This window comes from Madurella fahalii (assembly GCF_045866475.1).
Source record: "Madurella fahalii IFM 68171 DNA, scaffold_2, whole genome shotgun sequence".
NCBI classification, from domain to species: domain Eukaryota; kingdom Fungi; phylum Ascomycota; class Sordariomycetes; order Sordariales; genus Madurella; species Madurella fahalii.
Window position 1 is genome coordinate 1,863,227 of NW_027263972.1, and position 22,725 is coordinate 1,885,951.

Below are 22,725 nucleotides of genomic sequence, written 5' to 3' on the forward strand. Positions count from 1 at the left end.
ACAGCTAACATATCATCAAGCGAACCTAGCCCTCAACTACAATCCTTTACACCTCCTTCACCCTGACAACAACCTTGCCAAAGTGCGAACCGCTAAACAGATACTTGATGGCCTCGGCGGCTTCTTCAAAACTAAACACACGATCCACCACGGGGCGAATTTGATGCTCTTCGTAAAACCGACACATCTCCTCGAACCTGTCGCGCGGGCCGTTGATGATGCCCTTGAGCGTGACATTGCGCCGCAGCGCGAGCAGGTTGAAGTTTGGCCGGCTCCCCTCGTCTTCCTTACCGGACACGTAGCCGATGCACGAGATGAGGCCTCCAAAAGCAACACAGTCGAGAGACTTGTAAAGGGTCTGAGCGCCGCCCGTCTCGAGGATCACGTCGGCGCCGGCCTTGTCAGTGAGCTTGAGGACCTCGTCCTGCCACTCAGGGTTGGTACGGTAGTTGATGACGTGATCCGGGGCGAGAGACAGAGACTTGGCCTTTTGCAGCTTCTCGTCCGACGACGACGTGATGATCGCTTTGGCGCCGCTGGCTTTGGCAATCTGGAGCCCGCTGATGCTGACACCGCCCGTTCCCTGCAACAGGACCGTCTCTCCCTTCCCTCCGGGATGGCCAATGGGCCGCATGCCGTTGATCGCCATCCATGCTGTGACGGCCGCAATGGGCAGGCAGCTTGCTTCTTCGTCGGTGAGATATGCCGGTGCCCGAACGAGGCCGTAGCTTGGGAAGACGCGGTACGTCTGCAGGACTCCGGGAAGGGGCTTTCCCATGCCATGCGCCATGTCGGCTTCCTTGATCTGGCCGCTGAGGTGTGTTTGGATAAAGGTCGAGAGGACGCGGTCTCCGACTTCCCAGGGGACCGTGTGTGGTCCATCGCCAACCTCCACGATGGTGCCGCACATGTCAGAGCAGGGGACAAGGGGCTTCTCGGCCTCATGTCCGAGAGTCTTGTGGTGGTTGTAGAGACCCATGACGACCTCGGTATCGCGATAGTTCAGAGACACTGCTTTGATCTCAACCAGAACTTCGTCCTTCCCGGGTTTTGGCATCGGCGCCGAACTCCTTTTCAGGTTGTCCAGGCCATCCTGTTGGGTGAGCCACTGCTGTACCTGCGCCTGCTTTTCGGCCATGGTTGCTGAAAGAATGAACGAGGGTGCGCACTCTGCTTGGAATCACCAACAGTCTAAAAGGGACGACTTTATATCTTCGGCCAAGTACCGGAACCGATGATGTAATCAGATCATCGCAGGCTTCATTCGTAAGCAGAGCGGAACATATATCACGGCCAAGTCCAAATTGCGGGGTACGAGAGGGAAATCCATTGCCCGAGTCCGTTCCCTTCATCTGGTGAGGATTCCCGTCTACACTCTAGTACCAGACGCACGCCACACCCAGCCTCCCAATATTACCAATAACCCTGAAAAAGCAAAAACGAAATACCAGTATAATGTAGTGAAACTACCCAAGGAACGCCGACTATGCAAATTGTATATAAGAATCCGCCCTGAAAAACTCAACTACACCACAATGCCCCGCTGTACCCAGCCATTCTTGCCCTTCCAGGCCCACAAGACAAGCCCACAGGCGACCCATACACTCGCCGCCATCGCCCAAAACGCGGGCGCGTAGCACTCTGCCCCGTAACAGAGGTTGTCCTGGCCTTCACCTCCGCCAGACGAGTCCGACTTGTCCGCGCCCGCCTGGTACACAGCCGAGTACACGAGCCCCCAGAAGGTGGCCCCGAGCGCCGGGAACATGGCCACGATGCCCCAGTTGGTCGCGAAGTTCTCGACTCCCCAGATGACCGTGATGATGATGGGCGTGAGGCTGAACACGGCTCCGTAACCGGCCCCGACCAGACCTGAGACGATCCAGAACCGCTCTCCGTGGGTCTGCATCAAGCCCGACGCCAGGCCCGCCAGGCCCAGGGAGAGCACCACGGCGAAGAAGAGGAGGAACGTAACCCGCGAGATGGAGAACCCTCTGCCCCCGAGAATCTGCCGGGTCGACGCAACCTGAAGATGCCGCGTCTGCGGGCTCGGTGCGAGTAGGTCCGTCAGCGTGCCCGTGAGCAGGCGCACAGCAGTGCTGGTAATGCCAACGATCGAGACGTGGGTGGCTGCCGAGGTGGGAGCGCCTTCGAAGTGCATCGTCGGCGGATACAGCGTTTTGATGACGGTGCCCATGTTATTGATGAATGCCTCGCCCGGTCCAATCATGAAGAAGAATCCCAGTGCAAAGCACCACATGGTATGATCCGTCAGGAACCTCTTCGTCTCGGCATTCAACACCCACTGCTTCTTCAACCTTGCCTCCTCCTCCTCCTCGGGGCGCTTCCCTCCCGCATCCCCGCCGTCAATCTCATTAAAGGGATCCCCCCTCTCCACCACACCGCCATACCCATTCTCGCTCCTCCCCGGCGTAAACATGGCACTCCCATCCAGAATCCCACTTCTCTCCAACTCCTCCACCGCCTCTTCGATCAGATCCCTCTCGTCCACAATCTTCAGCCCAAACATCCCAATCACGCCCACCACGAATAACAGCCCCGCCAGAAACACGAAAAACCTAAACACATCCACCTCCCCCTCCTCATCACCAGCAAACAGCCGACTCCCCACCTGACTCAACCACATCCCGCTCAGCCCAAACGCCGCGATCGGCCCGGCGACCGCGAGACCCCTGAACCTGCCTCTCCCAAAGTTCTTGGCGCAGGTCGCCACAGCCGCCATGTACATGCTGCAGGTGCCGACGCCGATCGCCACGAACGCGGCCACCATGACGGCGTACCACATCCCCCGGGCGCCATCCCCGCCGAGCCCGGCATCAGCCGCAGCAGCCACTGCAGCAGCAGCAGCGCGCACGTACCCCCCGGCAGCAGCCGCATACCCCCCGCCGAACATGACCGCCGCCAGCAGCGAGAGCGGCGCGGGGCCCGTCCGGTCGCACACGTACCCCAGCAGCGGCACGGGCACGTACATGGCGACCGAGGCGGCCGAGGCGAGGCCGTTGACCTGGAACTGGGAGTAGCGCAGGCGCGACTGGAAGATGTGGCCGTAGAGGGAGAAGATGGTGATGGAGCCGGCGCAGAGGGCCGAGGCGAGGGCGGTGAGCAGGGAGGCGGTGCGCGTCGTTGCCTTGGCGGACGGGGTGGAATTGGGAAGGGACAGGATGGAGCTTGACGAGGACGAGGAGGCGGAGGGGCTGCTGTTGCTGTTGCTGCGGCTGCGGCTGCTGCTCCTGGAGATGCTGCCCGGGGGGTCGAGGGGGGACGCGCTATCGGATTGTTCCTCTCCCTGCTGGTCGTCGTATTGTTCGCGTTGTTGGAGCAGCGGAGTGGTCTCTCCCCGCCCAGAGCGAGGAGGGGCGGGACAGGAGGCTACGTAGGCCATTTCTTGTTTCCGATGGCGGCCGTTCGTAGTGATAGTGGTGGGAGGTTCTCGGCCACAAGCAACGGACGGCTGTGGGGACGAGGAGGCAGGTCAAAAGGCGGACGGGCTGGCCCGACAAGGCCGTTTGGGGGATTCAAATCCGCGTCGAAACGGATCGCATCTTTGGATGGACGACCTGAGCTGAGATCGACCCAATATTGGATCAGGTTGAATGAAAACCGAAGCGCGGCAGATCAGCTATCGTTCTGCAAGCCGATTCTGGATGTGGAGAGCAGTCAGAGTCGGGGGCTCGGAGCTGCCTGTGGATGTTGTCAAGCGGCAGATGACCTCAGCGGTTGTCTGTGCGTCCCTGGTGAGAGTGGGTCCCGGATGCAGCTCACACGGTGGCCGTATACTGTGCAACCACTGTGCTTCGTTGTGACAAACGCACACTACGGCAACGTACCCCCTACTGAGCAGCCTGAACATTGGAAACATTTCATGATGTTTAAATCCATGACTGATCAATAGTCTCTACTCAGTAACCAATACTCTACTTTCCATGCGCGATGTCAAACGAATACCTCCCACGAATGGCTGAGCCTACGTCAGCAGAGAGTGAGGATGAGGATGATTGCCACAATGATCACAACTACCGCAGCACCGCCTAACGCCACAGCAACGGCCCCGTCTTTGTCATCGCAAAAGTCAGCGTTGCTCTCGCACTTCCTGCACCACTCCTCGGCGTTGTCGACGCCGAAGCGCTGCACCGTGGAATTGAAGTCCTCGAATCGCATTGTGAACGACCAGCCGCCAAAGGGGCACTCGAGGCTGTGGTAGATGAAGCGCACCCAGAGATCACAGTCGGACAAATACGTGTTGCCGCCGCCGTAGGATGGATCGAGTTTGCAGTTGTCATAGGGCTCATAGGAAAACAGTTCAAAGGTAATTGCCGTGCCTGGTTGAGGGAGGTCGAGGGATACGTGGCCGCCGTCCTGGTGCATGAACTGGCTCTTCGCGACGGCAGAGAAGGCGATAAACGGGTCGTGCGATGTAAAAATGAGGTTGAGCTTGTTCCGCCTACCGCAGGAGACGATGTTCTCTGTGAAAAGGGCGACAGCACCAGATGCCACAGTGAGTCCAGCCACGCCACGGATCATGTCGCCCTCCATCTTCCCGGAGACGGTGAGGTTCGCGTTTCTGATCCACTGCTCCGCTGACGCGTGCTGGTGGAGGCGAGAAAGGTCGTCATCGGTTATGAGGCACTTCGTGTCATCATTGTAGGCCCAGTTGTAAGAGGCGCATTCATACAGGTTGTAGGCATTGGAGAAGTCGGCTTGCTCAAGGGAAAATGAATCTCCGAATGTTCCCTTCGACCAGAGGTCGCGGTAGAACTGACGACTGCTGCTGGAGTAACCCGAGAAGACGTCGTCGGTTGACAGCGACGTGGCATGCTTGTTGCAGTACGAGACGCCATGGACCCTGCGATTGGAAGTTGTCAGCGACGCCGCCCTCACACTATCCCATGACACCCATACATTATGGACTCTGGATCGTGCCCGAGTTGAACGGTCGTGATGTTTGGGTACTGATAGCCATCGGGAGGAGATTCCGCCCACGAGCCGCTGACAGGCCAGTCCGCCTCGGGGCAGTCGGATATCGCTTGTGCCGACGGCGAATAAAGGCCTTGCATGAACACTATAGCGCTGGCCACTGTGTGGTTGTGCGAAAGCGACAGGACGGTGAGGTGAGAGTTGTCAATGGCGTCGGGCTCGATACCGTCGATGGGCGCAGAGCCGTGACAGCCACTTGCAGCATCCCGGCTGTGGCGATATGCAGGCCTCAAGTATCGCCCGCGGAACGCAGCTCCTTGACTGTACATTTGCTGGGCCCCAAGGGGAGTGAGGGTGGCCGGGGCCGACACAGAGGGAGGTGTATGTTCGCCGTGCATGACCTATGATGCTGACGACCACACATGCCAGTTGGAGGGCCCGGCCAAGCTGGCTGGGACCAGTAGTGACAGGACAGTTGCCAGAGCAGCCATGGTTCTTTGCGGGGATAGATCAATGTTGGTGGTGATACAGAAACTGAGAAGATGCGGCCAATGTTGAAATGAAATCAAGCGGGACGGACCACAACTGAATGCTGAGGAGGAGGACGAGGCGTTGGAATCCCGGCCACGCTGCGAAATCAGAAAGGCAATGGAATTCAGCGCTTTGTCCCTGTTGTACTTTCGCAGTTTAATCACGTCCCGGGCGTCGTATTGCGCCTTCCGTTCACAAGAGGAAGGGATGATATAGGCCCAACCGACGTGCCGCGGAAGGAGGGGTAGGGGGTAGGGGGGGGGGGGGGGGGGGGTGGGGGGGGGGGGGGGGTTTTTTGTATCCCGTCGTGTCTGTGGTCCCTTGTCGACTCTAGCATGGGAAGGGGCCTCTCCGAACCGCTCAACACTCTCCGAGACTTCTCGCACAAGCCGTCAAGGCTGAAATTGGCCTTTCCATTTCCTCTGTCGAATGGTCAGTTTGCAGCGCAATGCACCTCCCTGAAATCTCAATGCCGGTGGCCAATCAACTGCAGGACCCAGAGGCCAGCGCTTGCCGAGACAGCGCAAGAGTCCAAAGGTTGCAACATCTGAGGTGACAATTCCCGAACGTGCTAGCCGATTTTTCCAGTTTGTGATACAAGAACCCACCGAACATCCGACGCACATAAGATATGGGGAATGATTACGTACCTTAGCCACCACAGGGACCGCAGTACGGGACAAATGCAAGGCCGGGCTGCAGCTTACATTCGGCAGGTGGCGACTTCGGTCAGCAGCATACACTGATCAGAGGATGCAGCCCTGTCTGACATGATTGGTCCATAGACGCGGGAGCCGGAGGGAAACGAAGCCCAAGGTCAGCACCCCAAGCGTGACCGTAACTGCCCGGAAAAAGAACGGGGCATCCAAAGCTAGAAATAGCACTGAGGGAACCTGACGGTACTGCATAGTATATCCTTGGAAACAGAGATACAACACAACGTGCGTCATGGCTGAGGGACTCCAGCCTCCAATGTCCTCGTCAGCATCTGATACCTTGGCACGCCAGGCGCCTAATAGTGGAATGTGGCCGGCTAGACGCGATATACCGCGCCAAGCAGCGCTTGGTTGCCTTAACCAGCTCTTGACCCCTGGCCCTGGATGTTGTGAATTCTACCATGAGCGATCTCCGGATGCTGTTACATGCGTTGCCAACAGCCCTGCAAACGTTGTATGTACCAAGCCGGTTTGTATAACCATCATTTATCTACAAGGATGCATGCCTGCATGAGAGCTCACCTAGGAAACGCACGAACCTGGCGCTTGTTTAGCAGCTGGCTCGTTGATATATTGGTTAACTTGCCGCGAGGCTGCATCCGGCAACACCTTCGAGATCCGGATGCTCCCGCTGTGCCACTACGCTAAGTAAGCCCGGCCCGTAGAACGGCCTGGGTGGCTCCTCGGCGGGTGATGCCGAGAAGGGTTGAAAGCAGGCATATGTGGTAAGCTGTGTGTGCGTGCGCGCGATCAGATTCTTGCCAAATCACGAATGCCGTGAGGCGTACCTAAGAGCATGAGAATGAGGAAACACCCCGTTGTCCGTCAAGCCTTCTTTGCACCCTGGGGCCAGATGCAACCCTGCCCTCGCTGTACGTGGTTCTTGTTGAGTTGGACCGGCCGCCTTCCACGCAAACACAGGTTGATGATATAAAGTCCCTAAGCTGGCTCCTCAAACTGGCTCGCCTCTTGACGTCGCCATGAACTAGAGCAAACCTGCCGCTAGCCTCCCCTTCCCTAGCCCAAGTTAAACAACACCCAACCATTGCATTCTTTCGTAGCTTCAACCCAAGTTCACTCGCCCCCAATGCCTCAAAGTTGCCAGTGAGTGGACTCCGCGCGCCTTGCGCCACGCCAAGCCCTTCGTATAGGATCATCACTTAACGATGCAGCTCATCATACTCCCACCACCAAGCCGGGGAAGAGCGGGAAGCCCGCGAAGCGCGCTTGAGGGCATACCAGGCTGAGCCGGTTCGTGACGGGAACATCCTCGTGCAAGTGCCATACCAAACACGGAATCCCTCTGCTAGTCGAAGATCGATGGATAGAAAGATGGACCAAATCATGCAGTCCCTTGGCCGGAGGAGATAGGGGTTTCTGGGAGAGTGAGAATAGAGATCAGACTGGAAGGAAATAAGGCCCGGTCTGACATAGAGGGTGAGCGCGGTATGGCGCGGCGGATGGGTAATACAGAGGGGAGATTGTTCTGGATACAATGTCTTAGGGGGGGCGCTGGTGGAAGCCACGTCAGAAAGCAGAACACGATCGACGGAAGGAAATGTAGCTCGCTCACTTGCCCAAGATTTCCTCCTAGGAGGAAAACAACAGATGCCTCGAAAGAATTACGGATAATGGCAAAGAAATTCGTGGCTTCGACAAACCGATGAAGAGTCCAAAGCAGCATCGGCAGTCTATCAAATGGGAGCAGGGGGAACAGCGGAGTTTCCAAACTTAGACGGGAGTCAGACCCAACACCGTGGAGAGCAGGCTCTGATTGACTGTCCCCTCGCACCCTCCAAATGCCGGGTCAGGAAGCTGAGTCAATCCCACACGGCCATGCGGGCCGGAGCTGATGGCTGGGAGTATGCCTTGGAGGCTCGGCTCGTGAGGAGAGTGCAATGTGTGACCCTGAGCTCTTTGGAGATATGTAGCGGCTCGCCAAAACCTCGGCTGAACATCGCGTGTCCCATCCGATCAAGACCAAAAGTTATCAGGGTGTTTGATGGGCTTGCTGTGGGAACTCTGAGGATGACAACGTCATGTGGCATCGGTAAAGCGACGGATGCAAGGGGGAGAGGGGAAGTTGGTGGGGCATTTTTCTCCGAAGCGCCGTTCACGGAGCGGCTCCCCCGGGCCGATGGCTAAACTCCGGCAGACAAGGCGGATCTAGATCAAGCCTTCCCCCTTGCCCCCTGCTTCAGCGGAGCACCCGTTCTCGGCAGCTGGCGTTGCTCCGGGAATAACGACCCACCGTCTCCCGTGAAGAGCGGATGGGGTTGGACGAGCGAGAAGAGAGATGCAGACCGCAGATGTCGTCAAGCTTTGCTCTTGGGAACCCCCACTCCATTCTCGCTTCTTCCTTCGGATTTGCGGATCTGCGCTCTTCCCCGACAGGACAGAGCGTCGTGCGGACATGCCCAGTTTAGCCACCCGGCGGTGCGGTGTGACACCGTGTTGACTAGCAATTGCTTCAACAGATGCATGCCGAGTGGGCACACTATTCCGGCGGGTTGAATCTGGCAGGTGGCTGCATTGCCAGAGTCTGGTCCATGAACTGGCTGGGCTCATTGAGCGAGTCTATAAAGCATCTACCCTCATGAATCCAACGTGACCACTACTTCCCGTCATCGATGGCCAAGACGTTGAAACTTTGGAGCCTAGAATTTGTCAAACTCTCAGCCCGACATGGCTGCCGCTGCCACTGAAATTGCTAGCAAGGGCGAACGTGAAAGCTCAACCAATAACGCCACCGATGGCCGCATAGAAGATCCTGAAAAGACGGAGGCGACCGAGGATGCCACAGACGAAGATGCAGTAACGCCTCCAACCCAGACGCAGGTCCTGCAACGATGGAACGAATCCCCCGTGAACATACTTCGGTTCCTCGGGACCAACTATTCCTTCATCCTGATGGGTATGACGGATGCTGCTGTCGGGGTATGTGTACCAGCATTTCGAAGGGGATTAGCTGTCGGTTGCTAAGTCTCAAATCACAGGCGCTCCTCCCATATGTATGGCCTCCACGATACCGTCCAAACCCAGCGTCTCAGGCTAACAAGACCCCTCTCCAAGATCGAAAGGTACTACTCCATCAACTACACCGTTGTCTCCCTCCTATTCCTCTCCCCTTTCGTAGGCTACATCCTCGCTGCCCTCCTCAACAACCTCATCCACCATCACTTCGGGCAGCTGGGCGTCGCTGTCCTGGGGCCCTTCTCCCGCCTGGTCGGCATGATCCCGCTCGTCTTCCACCCGCCCTACCCGGCGCTGCCCGTCGTGCTGCTCTTCGTGGGCTTCGGCAACGGCATCCAGGACAGCGCCTGGAACGCCTGGATCGGCAACATGCACCGCGCCAACGAGCTCCTCGGCTTCCTGCATGGCGCCTACGGCCTGGGTGCCACCATCGGGCCGCTGATCGCCACCGCCATGGTCACGCGCGGCGGTCTGCAGTGGTACACCTTCTACTTCGTCATGATCGGCCTCGACGGGTTAGCCCTCTTCCTGCTCGCCGGCGCCTTCTGGCGCGCCACCGCAAAGGTCCACCGCGCGCAGCACGCGGCCGCCAACGACGGGAAGCGGACGACCACCCGGACGGTGCTCCGCTCGCCCGTGGTCTGGCTCCTCGCGCTGTTCCTGCTGGGGTACGTCGGCGCCGAGGTGTCGCTGGGCGGGTGGATCGTGACCTTCATGCTGAGGGTGCGAAACGCCGAGCCGTTCATCGCGGGGCTGATCGTCACCTTCTTCTGGCTAGGCTTGACGGTGGGGCGGGTCGTGCTGGGCTTCGTGACGGGCAGGATCGGGGAGAAGCTGGCCATCACTCTGTACCTGCTACTCTCGGTCGCCCTGCAGTTGCTGTATTGGCTGGTGCCCAACTTCGCCGCGTCAGCCGTGTTTGTTACGTTTCTGGGCTTCTTCCTCGGCCCGCTGTTCCCCGCGGCCATCGTGGCGGCGACGAAGCTGCTACCGAGCGATTACCACGTCTCGGCTATCGGGTTTGCCGCGGCGTTCGGCGGTGGCGGCGCCGCGCTGTTTCCGTTCGCTATCGGGGCGATTGCAGAGAGCGAGGGCGTCGAGGTGCTCCAGCCGGTTTGTTTGGCCATTTTGGTCTTCATCTTGCTGATGTGGTTGTTTTTGCCGGGCGGCCTAAGGATGGGGGGCCTAGAGAAGGCGAGAGATAACGGCGAGAAGATCGGAGACGACTTCCGGAAGAGTGCCAGGTGGCTGAAGGGTAGAGCAAGAGCGGTGAGGTTTGCGTGACCTTCACGAACGCCTTTTGAAGCCTAGTTTTTCGGGTATTCTGGGTTTTACGGGATGAGCGCCACGGCTTTGTCATCTAATTGTCAATAAGACAGGTGGCTCGTCGGCCATGGCCAAGTGCTGTCAGAGCGGTCCATATTTTAAACAGGCTAGCATATAAAAACCGTGATGTTCTAGGTGCTCGGAACCGGGCCTACCCTTGAACAACCACGTCGATCGCAGCCCATCTGAGCCCAGTGCCCGCAATAATCCCCGTGCCAGACTTACACGCCGCTGCTCTGCCTTCACCATGTGCCGGTGGGTCCACGAAGTCCATCCGGTTTGCGGCCATGACTTAGTCATGCCAATCTACTTGGACCGTTGCAAGGAAGGGCTTCCCTCAAACAATCACCCCGACGGCTGCGAAAAAGTCCAAGGCAGCCGCATAGACCCAGTTTGTGTCCCAGTCTCGGCGGCCGTCAAGCACCCCTGTGCTAGACCGACATGCTCATTTAACCAGAAGGGTCCCAGGTGGGAGTGCTGCCAGTGCAAGGCGATGAATGACTGGGTGGCCGCCTGTGCGGGGTGTTCGAGCGAAGTTTGCGATAATTGTACGAAGATGGAGGGAGGAGAGAAGGCTCCCGAGTGTCTTGCGTAGCTTGATCAATTTGCGTTCTCAGCTTCCCGAGGATGCAAGAGGTGATACTAAGCGAGCGACTCTGACGATATAAGGTTCGTCGTGAAGGTATGACGGCTACATAAAAAACTGGGTTTGGTTTGGCCAACTCGTAACACCCCTCCCGCCAGTTTGGTTTCGTATCCTCCATCTTCTCTCAATTCGGTTGCCGCCGTTGGTATTCCTTAGTTGAGTGTCATGGCTTACCTTCCAAATTGGGGCCCTTCTCTGGAAGAACTTGAGTACCTAGGGTCTCGGACACTAAACCACCCTATGTAGTCGATGTTGTTGATAGAGTCCGCCTACTTTTGGAACTATATGTAGATACCCCCGATTCATGTTTTGCCGTCGATGTCGTCATCCCGTTCTCCGCAAGAGGAAAGTCGTCAGTTGCAAACATGACAAAACGAGACGAGGGAGCTCCTCAGTGGCCTGCCAAGGTTACCCAGCCGTTTCGAGATGACAGGGGTTGAACATCTGCTTTCTGCTTCGAGCGGACACAGTATGCCATGTGGGATCTATGGCGTGCCGCAACCGATCCTGTTTCTCGTTTTAGATGATTACAAGAGCAACGCCGCTGCTGTAGTGTAGCTCCCCGCCGTGCGTTCGAATTCACGCCCGGGTCTGCAGTGAAATGAGAGCAAAGTTGACATGCTCCATTGCTGGGATCCAATGAAGAGGCCCCACTCGACACGGCGATCGACAGGGCCTCGATCTGTCGGGCCCTTGCAAGGCTGCAAGGGCAGGGCCCTTCGTTTCTTCACATTGGTGGGTCAGACTGCTACCATTCTGGATTTGCAGGACCTGGCCAGCTTCGGTCAGCGTACCTCCACGTACCCGTGCGGGAGCGATTCGACCACGACTCCTGTGTTTCCAAGAAACAACCACAACAGTGGTTCGACTTCAGCCCGAGGCAGGCAAGCGGCAAAGCCGCATCCCTCATGCCTTGCCCCTCTCTGCACATGCTGCAGCTACAACAGTTGGGCTCCCCACGGTTTAGATCCGTCACGTTTTACGTATACTACATGGGGTTTGCAGCACAGCCCGCGTGCCAGCTCCACCCAAGCAGGAACACGCCGGCGGGATCTGAGGTCAGCACATTCAATAAACTGCATGCCTCGCCACGAGGCGTTGCCATTAGCGGCCCCATCCCAAGACGTTGGATGAGCGACGAGATTCCGGAAGGCTCAACTGGTTACGCAAATCTCGCCGCGTCGCCATTGGTGCGATTACCGCTCAAACACCCAAATGCGATCGAAGCGCCAGCGCGAGAGGACAGGCGAAATCGCTGGAGGTCCTTAATCTCGTAACGGACGCAGCAAGCGTGCCCTGGATTTGGAGTCCTCTCCATACTAGACCAAACCACCATGAGTAAGGTACCTAGTTTTCGCGCGCTGTGCTGCAGAACTTTCGAGACGCCGCGTCACCGCCGGCGGACCCCAACCTGAGGTGGAGGGGGTGGTTGCTCCCCGTGCAAGCAACAGCAAGTGAGCGGCGTGAATGTTTCTCTGAGTGGTAGACCCCTGGTGCCCAGCGACCTCGTCCCCTGCGGAAATTGCGCTGCTGGTCAGTGTCTTGCACCCAAAACCTCGCTCTTCCCGGATTTCGTTCCTTCGTCTCGTCCCATACCGAAAGCGCGGTCCCGTATTCCCGTTCAGGTCAATCGCCGTCGGATCGTGATGGTTTGACAACAACGTTAAACACCAATGCGCAGGCCGGCTCAATCATGACGGCCGTCGGTCCTTTGACAACCACATTTCATGCCCCGCCGAGTTGCACACCACAGTTGTACCAAGTCTTTTCCGGAAGCGAGTCGAGCTACATCCAGGGACCTCTCTTCAACTCGGACTCCAACTGCTTCCCTAGTAGCTATGATCCCGCGCCGACGAACTACTATTCGCCCGGCTTTTGTCCGCATGGATACACCGTCGCCTGTTCAAGTCTCGCTTCGGGGAGCACCGACACGGAGACGGCTGTCGCATGTTGCCCGACGTAGGTTGGATCTGATCAACAGCCGAGTAACTATGAGATAAGCCAGCTAAACGTCTACTCTGACACAGTGAAATCAGCTACACTTGCCTAGCGCCAATATCCACTTCGCCGGGCTCATCTCAGCAGCCCCTGTTGGGATGCACGACGACATGGACGTCGGCATTGGCCAATTTGGAAGGCGTGGTCCTCATTGCCGACGGTACAACCGCTGGCACAACGACGACGTATGAGGCGGCAGGTGGGATCACGGCGTACGCCGTCCGAATCCGCTTCAGATCCGGCGATCCGACGCCGGCGCCGCAATTCGGCGGTTCTGTAAGTGAAATATCCCAGTCAATCACAAGGAACTGTCCAATTGACTCACTTCAAAGGATACTATATCCGTCATCCATCGAACATCGGCACCCACAGTATCCATCCCCACTCAACTCCTCATTCCCCAGCCAACATCTCCCCCGTCTGGCGGGGTCAGCACCGCGGCAGCAATTGGCATCGGCGTCGGGTCAGCCGCAGCAGCCCTCCTTGCCGCGGGTATAGTAGGCCTGTGCTTTTACTTGCGCAGGCGGAGGAAAAGGAGAATGGAGTCGTCTTTACCGCCTCCGGTACCGCCCAAGGAATTGGCGGCTACACCTATATCCTACCGCGCCATTCCCCCGCCGTATGAACTCTCCGAGGACGCGTCGCCGCGGCGGCCTTCGATGTCTGCGTCCAAGAGGCATTTGTCGGCGGCGTCGTCTTCGAGAAGGTCTCCGTTGAGAGCAGGACGGGAGAGCGGGGCACTAGGCTACAACCCGGTCGAATTGGACGCCAGCGAGGCGTCATTAAGGGACAGGGCGTCACCCGAGTCGGAGAACAGCGGGTGGACGGACAGGCAGGCTCGCGGGGCCGCCATGCCGATGCCCTGGATTTAAAAGGAGGCGGTTTTTGGATTCAACATGGCCCCTGATAACGGGGCCAGCTCGCTTGTCCACATGACCGACACGTGGTGGCAAGCGTTTCATGCTCCTCCGGGCCGGACCGGTGAGTTGGTTCGCGACCTAGAATACGGCTACGAAGTGTGGAGTATCTACATCTACACCTCGCATTTTATTTATTTATTTTGTTTTATTGGCGGGACGGGGGTTATTGAACAGGCCAGATGAGATGGAATGGCATGGCATGGCATTGGGTAGCGACAGGGCCCGGGTTTGCTTTGGTTTGATACCTTATTTGCATCATATGCGTTTGTGCGTTTGCATAATTACTTATACCAACCGCGGAACCGGTTAATGAGTTGGGAATCGAACATGGCGAGCGAGAGGGATTGTCCTGATATTTCGGGTTGGGGTCCTCTGGACTGTATCTACTCCGTTGGAAATTCTCTTTTGAGAGGCAGACTGATTGGGAAGGAGTTGGCGGCTAACTTGAGGGCTTGATCCCTTCAATTTAAGGGATATGTCTCGTGTAAAGATGTTCCTAGGATATCCTTGTGCTGTACAATATGAGACTTTAAACAAGCAATAAGAAGCCATAAACATCTACTTACGAGTTATTCGGTTATTGAGTCGATTCGAGAAACTTGGGGCTGCCTGAACCCCCAATCACTATCACCTGCCAACAGCTGCGCTCCCAAAGCAGCAAACCGCCCAGCCTTGCCCGCCAGCCCACTCTGCCAAGCCAAAAATTCCCCAGCCTGCCGAACTGCACCTCCCATCCATCACCACGCGTATCACGACTCGACGTTCGCCCGCAGAACCGACCCAAGACGACGGGGCAAACAACCGACCGACGAAAATAATCTATCTTCACGCCGCGGCAATACATTAAGCAGGGGAGGTACCAAAGCGGAATACCACTCCCAACTCGACCGGCCGAAACCTAACCTACACTCCCCGCGTCCTCGCCATCCCATCACATATCCCCAGCTAGCTAGCCCGCTACGGCAAGCGAAGGGGAAAGATGAGCTTCGTCCCCGTCAACCCGCGGCCCTTTCTCCAGGACCTGGTCAACAAGGACGTGATTGTGCGTCTGAAGTGGGGCGAGACCGAGTATAAAGGGAGGCTGGTGGTACGTATTTCTTTCTTTCTTTCTTGCTTTCTTTCTTGTTTCTTCCGTATGCCCGAGAGTTTAGAATACTGATGGAAATGTGTGCGTGTGTGTCTGCAGAGCATCGACAGCTACATGAACATCCAGCTGAGCAACACGGAGGAGTTTATCGATCGCAAGTTTACGGGGGCGCTAGGGCAGGTTTTGATACGGTTCGTTTGCCTTATTCTCGCCTTTTTTTTTTTTTTTTTTTTTTTTTTTTCCCTTTTTTCCCTTGGAATGATATGGTGAGATCGGGCCGCGCTGACGGGGAGCACAGGTGCAATAATGTGCTTTATGTGAGGGCTGCTGAAGGAGAAGGGGATAGGGATACCAAGATGGAAGGGTAGGTCGGCTGGGGTGGTCATGGGGAGGATGGAGAATTCGGGGAAAAAAAAGGACTCCGTGCTTGCAAGGTGTCTCACTCTTGCCGGGGAAAAATGACAATATTGCATGGCATGCACTGGCATCACGCTGCGAACAACAGCCACAGAAGAGAAATGTCAGATGAGAGAAAACGGCGTCATGGGTTACGCTCTGATACGTAGGCGGGGAGAGGGGTTTGCCGTCCCCTTGTTGCCGGCGAGACGTGTAGAACCATCATCACCGGCCCCGTCTGAGTTTGGCCGACCCTTAATTCAGGCCCTACATCAAACAAGCTACCTTGCGGCTGCTGTGGAGGTCCGACGCGCCGACCTTGATACGCGATTTGGGTCCAACCCAGGCATACACTTCCACCAACCACTCGTACCACACCTTTGTGTCGTCTGTTTGCCGCCACATGCTGACCTCGAGCTCCGTGTCCTGGGGGAAGTAGAGCGGTTTCTAGGGATTGTTAGCACCGGCATCCGCGACAGTTGAGGACCGAGAGGAAAGGTTACCTTGAGCGGAAAGAAGATGGGAAACCACGAAATCATATCCTTGCTCTTGCGGTCGATCTGCTCAGGGAGGATGCTAATCTCTACGGGTTCCTTCCCGGCGCCGGTCGGCGATGCATACAGAACGGACTCGAAGAACCCAGCCAGGCCGTGAATGACGCCACGCGTACGGCAGACAAACGTCAAGTGGCAATGCCGGGCGTTGTGCTCGTTGGTGCCGCTCGACCCGGACATGCTGCCTACACCACCGGTGACGTGCCTGGCAGCCTTGCCGTGCTTGGCGGCAAACTCGTCGGCGCGGTTGACCTCGACGGGGTGGACAAATTCCCAAGCCTGCTGGAACCGGGGGTGTCCGGGTGCCTTTTGCGATACGTAGTCGATGGCGAAAAGTCGAACGACCCAGGGCGTCTCAAACGCGTTCGGATCTCCAACCACCCGAGAGCTGATGTCGGCAAAGAGCCGAGGTGTTGAGATCGGGCTGAGATGGGCGGTATAGGAATGAGGGATGGAGATACCGTGGGGACGGGCAATGTGGTGCTGGATCCCATCGAGGCACTCCGGTGAGAGTTCATTGTCGCCAAACGAGCCTAGCAGTTCCGTAACCAGGATGTCCACCTTGGTGATGGTATCCTCCTTGCCGTTGAGCCGCGGGCCCTCCCACCCACGCATGTCAGTCTTGACGAGAGTGACCTTGTTGCCCCACTCGCGCTGATTTTTCCTTAGCAGGTAGACGTAGGCGTCCTGGTTCTTTTCGAGCGCCCACAGCTGTATCGGCGTCCCGGTGTGCTTGGCAGCACGCAAAACCCGTGTCACCAGCGGCCCGCGACCGGCACCTGCGACCGTGACAATCAGCTCGGGGTTTGAGGGATTCTCGTGTGTTGCTGACGATGTGGGCTTTTTGAGTTCCTTCCATTCTGCCATAGCCTCCGTGATGGCCTTCTCGTACTGGTCGTACTTAACCGGGTCTCCCTCAAAAACCTCGTACGTTGCCGACTCGAGGTTATCCGCTAGCGGTTGTAGAGGCGGTTGAAGCCAGTCTTGGAAACTCGTGAGCGCAGGTGTCTCCATTGCCGAGAATGGGGGCTGCTGGCGCTCGAGATACCGCATGTACCCGACATGCGCGTTAATGGGCAGCATATGTGGCTTTCGGTTCTCTTTAAGAGCCTGGTTGGCCTCGGCCAGAGATGGAAACTCGGCGCTCATCTCATCTGGAAGGGCCGCGAGCTCTTCCGGCCGGGGCCCGACGTCGCAGAGGATGAGCCAAGGTACGTTTCTCAACCTCATGTAGCGATTGATCATGTCCTGGTGGTGCCTGCTGAGCGACGGATGTCCAGCACGGTTTAGCTGGAAGACAGCTTGGTCTATCGTCAAGAAATGCAGCGGCTCCGCGAACCACCTCTCCTGCAAGTCCTTTTCAGGGACACGGCGAGGAATTCGAAGAGCTACGGATGTGTCAGTATTCCGATCTAGCTCAGGTTCTCGAGGAAGCAAAAGCGAGGACTGTAATCGACGTACCAACAAATAACCTCATCGAGTAATTGCACACAGATCTGATGGTATTCCAAGAATCCCACGCGCTGAAGAGGTCAATCTCCGTTTTAACGCCTGGTTCCGGTCGATTCTCATGACCAAAGATGTCGGAAAGCGTTTCCGCCTTCTCCTCTAGCCCGGGCTCCCGGTACATGGGCATGTGGATGATGATGTTGGCCCGGTTTGCCACCCGCATGATCTCCCCAATCGCGCGGGCATATTGGGCAATACCGCGGCCGCTCTCGTCTTGCCTGGGTCCAGGAACAACGATGGTTCTGGCGCCGCAGAAGTTTGCGTACGCAGCTTCGAGATTCAGCACCTGGCGTGAGATGTTCGAAATGTGCGGATCAGGCGAGCACAGATCGATCCAGGGGCTGGCGTAAGTAACGAGGGAGCCGATATAGTGGCTGGGGGCAAGTGAGGTGTCCTTGTCAGTCAAGGTCGGGACGACGGGTCCCGGCAGGGACGGGTTGGCGCTCCGGTCGTCTGCGGCCTCCCCTCCTTGGCCCCACAGCTCCCGTTCCTTGAGGTAATCCCTATATAAATCCACAACGCGTTGCAAGAAGTGCTGGTTGGTGATGGGCGCTGTGACAAAGCGGAACTGGTTTCGGTCAGCGACAGGGCCCGACGGTGGCTGTAGTTAGCTGACATACTCCACTGTTAAGAACTTGTGTGTACATCTCCTCGGTCAGCGGCTCGGAACGGGTGGAATCATGTTGGCCGATATAGAAGGTCGGCCGACTCTCAAAGCTATCCGACTCGGGATTGAGCCCCCCGCCTGAGGCCATTGCGACAACTGTCTTCTAAGGATACGTAAGAGAGGAGGTGTATACAGAGTGCTTCACTGAAAAATGACACCAGCTTGCAAGGCGGGGCAGTCTGGTACCGGTTCGTGGGGCTCACAAGGGGAAGCACAAGAAGCACAACAGCGAACCGGAAAGTCGACCAAGCATGGAAAATTGAGTTAAAGAATTTTAAATCGGCCTAAACACATGGTGGATACGCAAAATGAAGGCGTGCTCTCGCTAAACAACCACACATTGGAACCCCAGTGTTTGCTGGTTCTGTCTAGAAACCCAACATCAGGACCAGGACACACAATTTCTTCTCAAGTGGCGGCCCGACTGCAGGTGTCGTTTGGGGAAAATTTGGGGCCACAGGCGCGGCTTGGGCTGTGGAGGGGCGGGGTCCCCGATAATTGAATATATATGCATTGTCTCAAGAGAGAGATGTGCTGCTATATAAGGTATATATGGGTATGGTAGGTATGTGGAAAAGCGCAAAGTAAGCCTATAAAGGGTTCTATTGTCCCTCGGAGGTGTCTCTTATGCCCCAAAAGGTATGAAGCAAGGGAGCAGAGACCCAAACGTTGAGGCCACAGCGACTGTTGGAGACGCCGTATACAAGCATGCCGGCGTATATATGCAACTAAGCGTGGTACTCTCTTCCCAGCAACAGCTGCCACGCTTCACATAAAAGAGGTCTAAGACGAAAAAAAGCATTTAAAAGCCGTCTCGCGACGTGATTCTACCGAGGACACCCATTCTCATGCCCCAATGACTCTGTGGCCCAGCAGAGCGCTTGCACATCGCATAAGTGCCTATCGCTGGACCAACCCCACCATCCCCCCAAAATTCACGGCGATTCGGCGTCTCGGAGCCTTGACGCTTTCGCGGACCCAGAAAAAAAGTTGCAGCCTCGCGGACCGCCAACAGCAAGCAGTGGCCACCGACGAAAACCGGCCAGCAGCCTCTCGTCACCGCAAACGCCGTATCCTCGAAAGCAAACCTCCAGTCGCAATGGCCGACCCGACAAAAGGCGTCAAGCGATCGAGCGTGGAAAGCGACAATCAGGATCCCAAGAGGATCAAGACGAACGGCGACGGGGACACTAAGATGAACCCGTACCTTGCCCATCTCAACGAGGGGTCTCGAAATGGCTTCCAGTCGCCCCTGGACGAACTCGAGCGGCACAAGACAACAGCGCTGCAGGCTGCCAGGGCAGAGGACTCCGATATCAATCCGTGGACGGGCAATCTTCACTCGCAACAATACTTCAAGATCCTCAAGACGCGCCGCGACCTGCCCGTGCACAAGCAGCGGCAAGAGTTCCTCGACGCATACCACAACAACCAGATCCTCGTCTTCGTCGGTGAGACGGGCTCCGGCAAGACGACCCAGATCCCGCAGTACGTCCTCTACGACGAGCTGCCATACCGGACCAGCAAGCTCATTGCTTGCACGCAGCCTCGTAGAGTGGCGGCCATGTCGGTCGCCCAGCGCGTCGCAAACGAGCTCGACGTCGAGCTGGGCGAGGAGGTCGGCTACAGTATCCGTTTCGAGAACAAAACGGGCCCCAAGACGTTGCTCAAGTACATGACGGACGGTCAGCTATTGCGCGAAGCGATGCACGACCACGAAATGTCGCGCTACGGCTGCATCATTCTGGACGAGGCCCACGAGCGCACGCTGGCTACGGATATTCTCATGGCGCTTCTCAAACAGATTTCCGAGCGGAGGAAAGACCTAAAGATCATCGTCATGTCTGCCACTCTCGACGCGCAAAAGTTCCAAAGTTACTTCTTTGACGCTCCCCTGCTCGCGGTGCCCGGCCGGACGCACCCGGTGGAGATCTTTTACACCCCCGAGCCGGAGAGGGACTACGTCGAGGCTGCGGTCAGGACGGTGCTCCAGATTCACGCCAGCGAACCAGAGGGTGATATCCTGCTCTTCCTGACGGGCGAGGAAGAGATCGAAGACGCCTGCCGTCGGATCGGCCTCGAGGTGGACGACATGATTCGGGAGTCCGATGCCGGGCCTATGTCGGTCTATCCGCTCTACGGTACCTTACCACCACACCAGCAGCAGCGCATCTTCGACAAAGCCCCCGAACCCTTCCGCAAGGGTGGTCGGCCGGGCCGGAAATGCATTGTTGCGACCAACATTGCCGAGACCAGTTTGACAATCGACGGCATCGTGTACGTCGTGGACCCGGGCTTTAGCAAGCAAAAGATCTACAACCCTCGCACTAGGGTAGAGTCGCTGCTCGTATCCCCCATCTCCAAGGCCTCTGCGCAACAGCGTGCTGGTCGTGCCGGTCGTACACGGCCAGGCAAATGCTTCCGGCTGTACACGGAAAAGGCCTTCAAGAAGGAGCTCATCGAGCAGACATACCCCGAAATCCTGCGGTCCAATCTGGCCAACACAGTCCTGGAGCTCAAGAAACTCGGCATCCAAGATCTGGTCCACTTCGACTTGATGGACCCCCCGGCACCCGAGACCATGATGCGCGCGCTTGAAGAGCTCAATTACCTCGCCTGCCTCGATGACGACGGCGAGCTGACGCGGCTGGGTAGTTTGGCGTCGGAGTTCCCGCTTGACCCTGCCCTCGCCGTCATGCTCATCTCGTCGCCCGAATTCTACTGCTCCAACGAGATCCTCTCCATCACCTCGCTCCTGTCGGTGCCGCAGATATGGGTCCGCCCCAACAACGCGCGCAAGCGCGCCGACGAGATGAAGGCACAGTTTGCCCACCCGGACGGGGACCACCTCACGCTGCTCAACGCCTACCACGCGTTCAAGAGCGCCGAGCAGGCGGGCGAGGACACGAAGAAGTGGTGCCACGAGCACTTCCTCTCGTACCGGCACCTGTCGAGCGCCGACAACGTGCGCACGCAGCTCAAGCGCATCATGGAGACGCACGAGATCGAGCTCGTCAGCACGCCCTTCCAGGACAAGAACTACTACACCAACATCCGCCGCGCCTTATTGGCCGGCTTCTTCATGCAAGTCGCCATGCGCGAGAGCAGCAACAGCAAGGTGTACAAGACGGTCAAGGACGATCAGCTTGTCATGATCCACCCCAGCACTGTTGTCACGAGCCCCTACGACTGGGTCGTCTATAACGAGTTTGTGCTCACAACCAAGCAATACGTGAGGACCGTGACGAATATCAGGCCCGAGTGGCTTCTTGTGAGTTTTTCCTTTCCTTTCCTTTTCTTTTTTTTTTTTTTTTTTTTTTTCCCTCTCTCCCTACCACCTCCCCATTCGTCACGCACTTCGCTATAGATGTGCTAACAGTCGAAACAACAGGAAATCGCACCTATCTACTACGATCTCGACACGTTTGAAAAGGGCGAGATCAAATCGGCGCTGACGCGCATCACTGAGAAGGTCCGCCGTCGCCAGGCCATGAAGGGTGGGCGTTGAGACTCTGCTTCTTGTCCCTTTGCTCAGCAATCGACGATCGGCGGTAGAAAAAATTGTCAAGAGAAAAGACAGAAGGATTGGCGTTCAAAGAGATATGATATGTTACGTCGCTCGTCCGTTTGTCCAAATGGCAGCCTTGTATTTGCCTATTAGACTCTGTGTTAGCTAGAATGCCGCCGCCTGGTCGTGTGATGCGGTTTGCAATGCAGGTTTTGGCACGACAACGGCAAATTTTGCCGAATCGAGGCCTACTACCGCTAAATTCATCCTACTTAGCTTTCGGTTTGTATCCGCCGGCGAGACGACGTGTCATAGGTTAGGCTAGCTCAGTCAGGTATCGAGGGGTAAAGCATTTCAAAATATTCGTTGGCCCCCCGACGGGAGGAGGGGAACCAAGCCGTATCACACAGAACCAAACGGACTGTTCCCCAGGGTCGTGGGAAATCCGGTACCCACATGGCAGGGGCAATGTACCAAGTGAACGCCTCCCATAGACTTTTGTGGCTTGCCGAAGGCCGGTTGTCGTAGACTCGAGATACCGATTTGTTGTGTCGCCTTGTCCTAGTGAAAGCCGTTGCTACACATCATATCTCGGGATGATGCGGCCAACCAGCCGTCGGGATCGCGGGCGAGAGCTGCGAGTTGGGTCACGGATACTTAATCATGCTCCTGCTCTCTTCTTTGCGGTGTTGTGTTAGGTAACGACGGGTTACACTACTGTACGCTTCAGTTCTGCACGTTTGTGATAACTGCGCGGCGTGTGGCACACATCACACGCCCGAGGCAAGGCTATCATTGGAAGAAGGCTACGGCGCCCGATCATGTACCGTGGTTGGTGCGGGAATATCCGTCCGGAAGCCCAAGGGTGTAGGCGAGACTCGGTGGCTTTTGTCCTAGCGTCCGCTTCGTCCAATGCTGCTGCCCGTCGGGAAGGACCGCCATGTGTGCCAGGTACCGGAGGA

The 22,725-nt window shown here is 57.0% G+C and overlaps 8 protein-coding genes across 8 annotated transcripts; 4 read left to right on the plus strand and 4 right to left on the minus strand.

Annotated features, from left to right (window-relative positions):
* Positions 1–46: 46 nt before the first annotated feature.
* On the minus strand, positions 47–1,138 carry MFIFM68171_03298 (uncharacterized protein; the record flags this gene model as incomplete). The annotated part of the gene is made up of 1 exon (XM_071058719.1): positions 47–1,138. One exon carries the CDS (start codon positions 1,136–1,138, stop codon positions 47–49), a length of 1,092 nt encoding a protein of 363 aa, XP_070914820.1.
* A 387-nt stretch (positions 1,139–1,525) lies between these two features.
* On the minus strand, positions 1,526–3,400 carry MCH1 (Putative monocarboxylate transporter mch1; the record flags this gene model as incomplete). Its single annotated transcript, XM_071058720.1, has 1 exon — positions 1,526–3,400. One exon carries the CDS (start codon positions 3,398–3,400, stop codon positions 1,526–1,528), a length of 1,875 nt encoding a protein of 624 aa, XP_070914821.1.
* Positions 3,401–3,987: 587 nt separating this feature from the next.
* On the minus strand, positions 3,988–5,330 carry MFIFM68171_03300 (uncharacterized protein; the record flags this gene model as incomplete). Its single annotated transcript, XM_071058721.1, has 2 exons — positions 3,988–4,861; positions 4,918–5,330. The coding sequence occupies 2 exons, from the start codon at positions 5,328–5,330 to the stop codon at positions 3,988–3,990; spliced, it is 1,287 nt and encodes a 428-aa protein (XP_070914822.1).
* Positions 5,331–8,864: 3,534 nt separating this feature from the next.
* On the plus strand, positions 8,865–10,436 carry MFIFM68171_03301 (Bypass of stop codon protein 6; the record flags this gene model as incomplete). Its single annotated transcript, XM_071058722.1, has 3 exons — positions 8,865–9,116; positions 9,176–9,190; positions 9,252–10,436. 3 exons carry the CDS (start codon positions 8,865–8,867, stop codon positions 10,434–10,436), a joined length of 1,452 nt encoding a protein of 483 aa, XP_070914823.1.
* A 2,381-nt stretch (positions 10,437–12,817) lies between these two features.
* MFIFM68171_03302 (uncharacterized protein) lies at positions 12,818–13,994 on the plus strand (the record flags this gene model as incomplete). The annotated part of the gene is made up of 3 exons (XM_071058723.1): positions 12,818–13,083; positions 13,152–13,398; positions 13,455–13,994. The coding sequence occupies 3 exons, from the start codon at positions 12,818–12,820 to the stop codon at positions 13,992–13,994; spliced, it is 1,053 nt and encodes a 350-aa protein (XP_070914824.1).
* Positions 13,995–15,021: 1,027 nt separating this feature from the next.
* On the plus strand, positions 15,022–15,497 carry MFIFM68171_03303 (Sm protein F; the record flags this gene model as incomplete). The annotated part of the gene is made up of 3 exons (XM_071058724.1): positions 15,022–15,129; positions 15,229–15,320; positions 15,428–15,497. 3 exons carry the CDS (start codon positions 15,022–15,024, stop codon positions 15,495–15,497), a joined length of 270 nt encoding a protein of 89 aa, XP_070914825.1.
* Positions 15,498–15,792: 295 nt separating this feature from the next.
* Positions 15,793–18,343, minus strand: MFIFM68171_03304 (Protein arginine N-methyltransferase; the record flags this gene model as incomplete). The annotated part of the gene is made up of 4 exons (XM_071058725.1): positions 15,793–15,972; positions 16,029–17,467; positions 17,541–18,156; positions 18,209–18,343. The coding sequence occupies 4 exons, from the start codon at positions 18,341–18,343 to the stop codon at positions 15,793–15,795; spliced, it is 2,370 nt and encodes a 789-aa protein (XP_070914826.1).
* Positions 18,344–19,354: 1,011 nt separating this feature from the next.
* PRP43 (DEAH-box ATP-dependent RNA helicase prp43) lies at positions 19,355–21,763 on the plus strand (the record flags this gene model as incomplete). Its single annotated transcript, XM_071058726.1, has 2 exons — positions 19,355–21,526; positions 21,647–21,763. 2 exons carry the CDS (start codon positions 19,355–19,357, stop codon positions 21,761–21,763), a joined length of 2,289 nt encoding a protein of 762 aa, XP_070914827.1.
* Between the last annotated feature and the right edge of the window lie 962 nt (positions 21,764–22,725).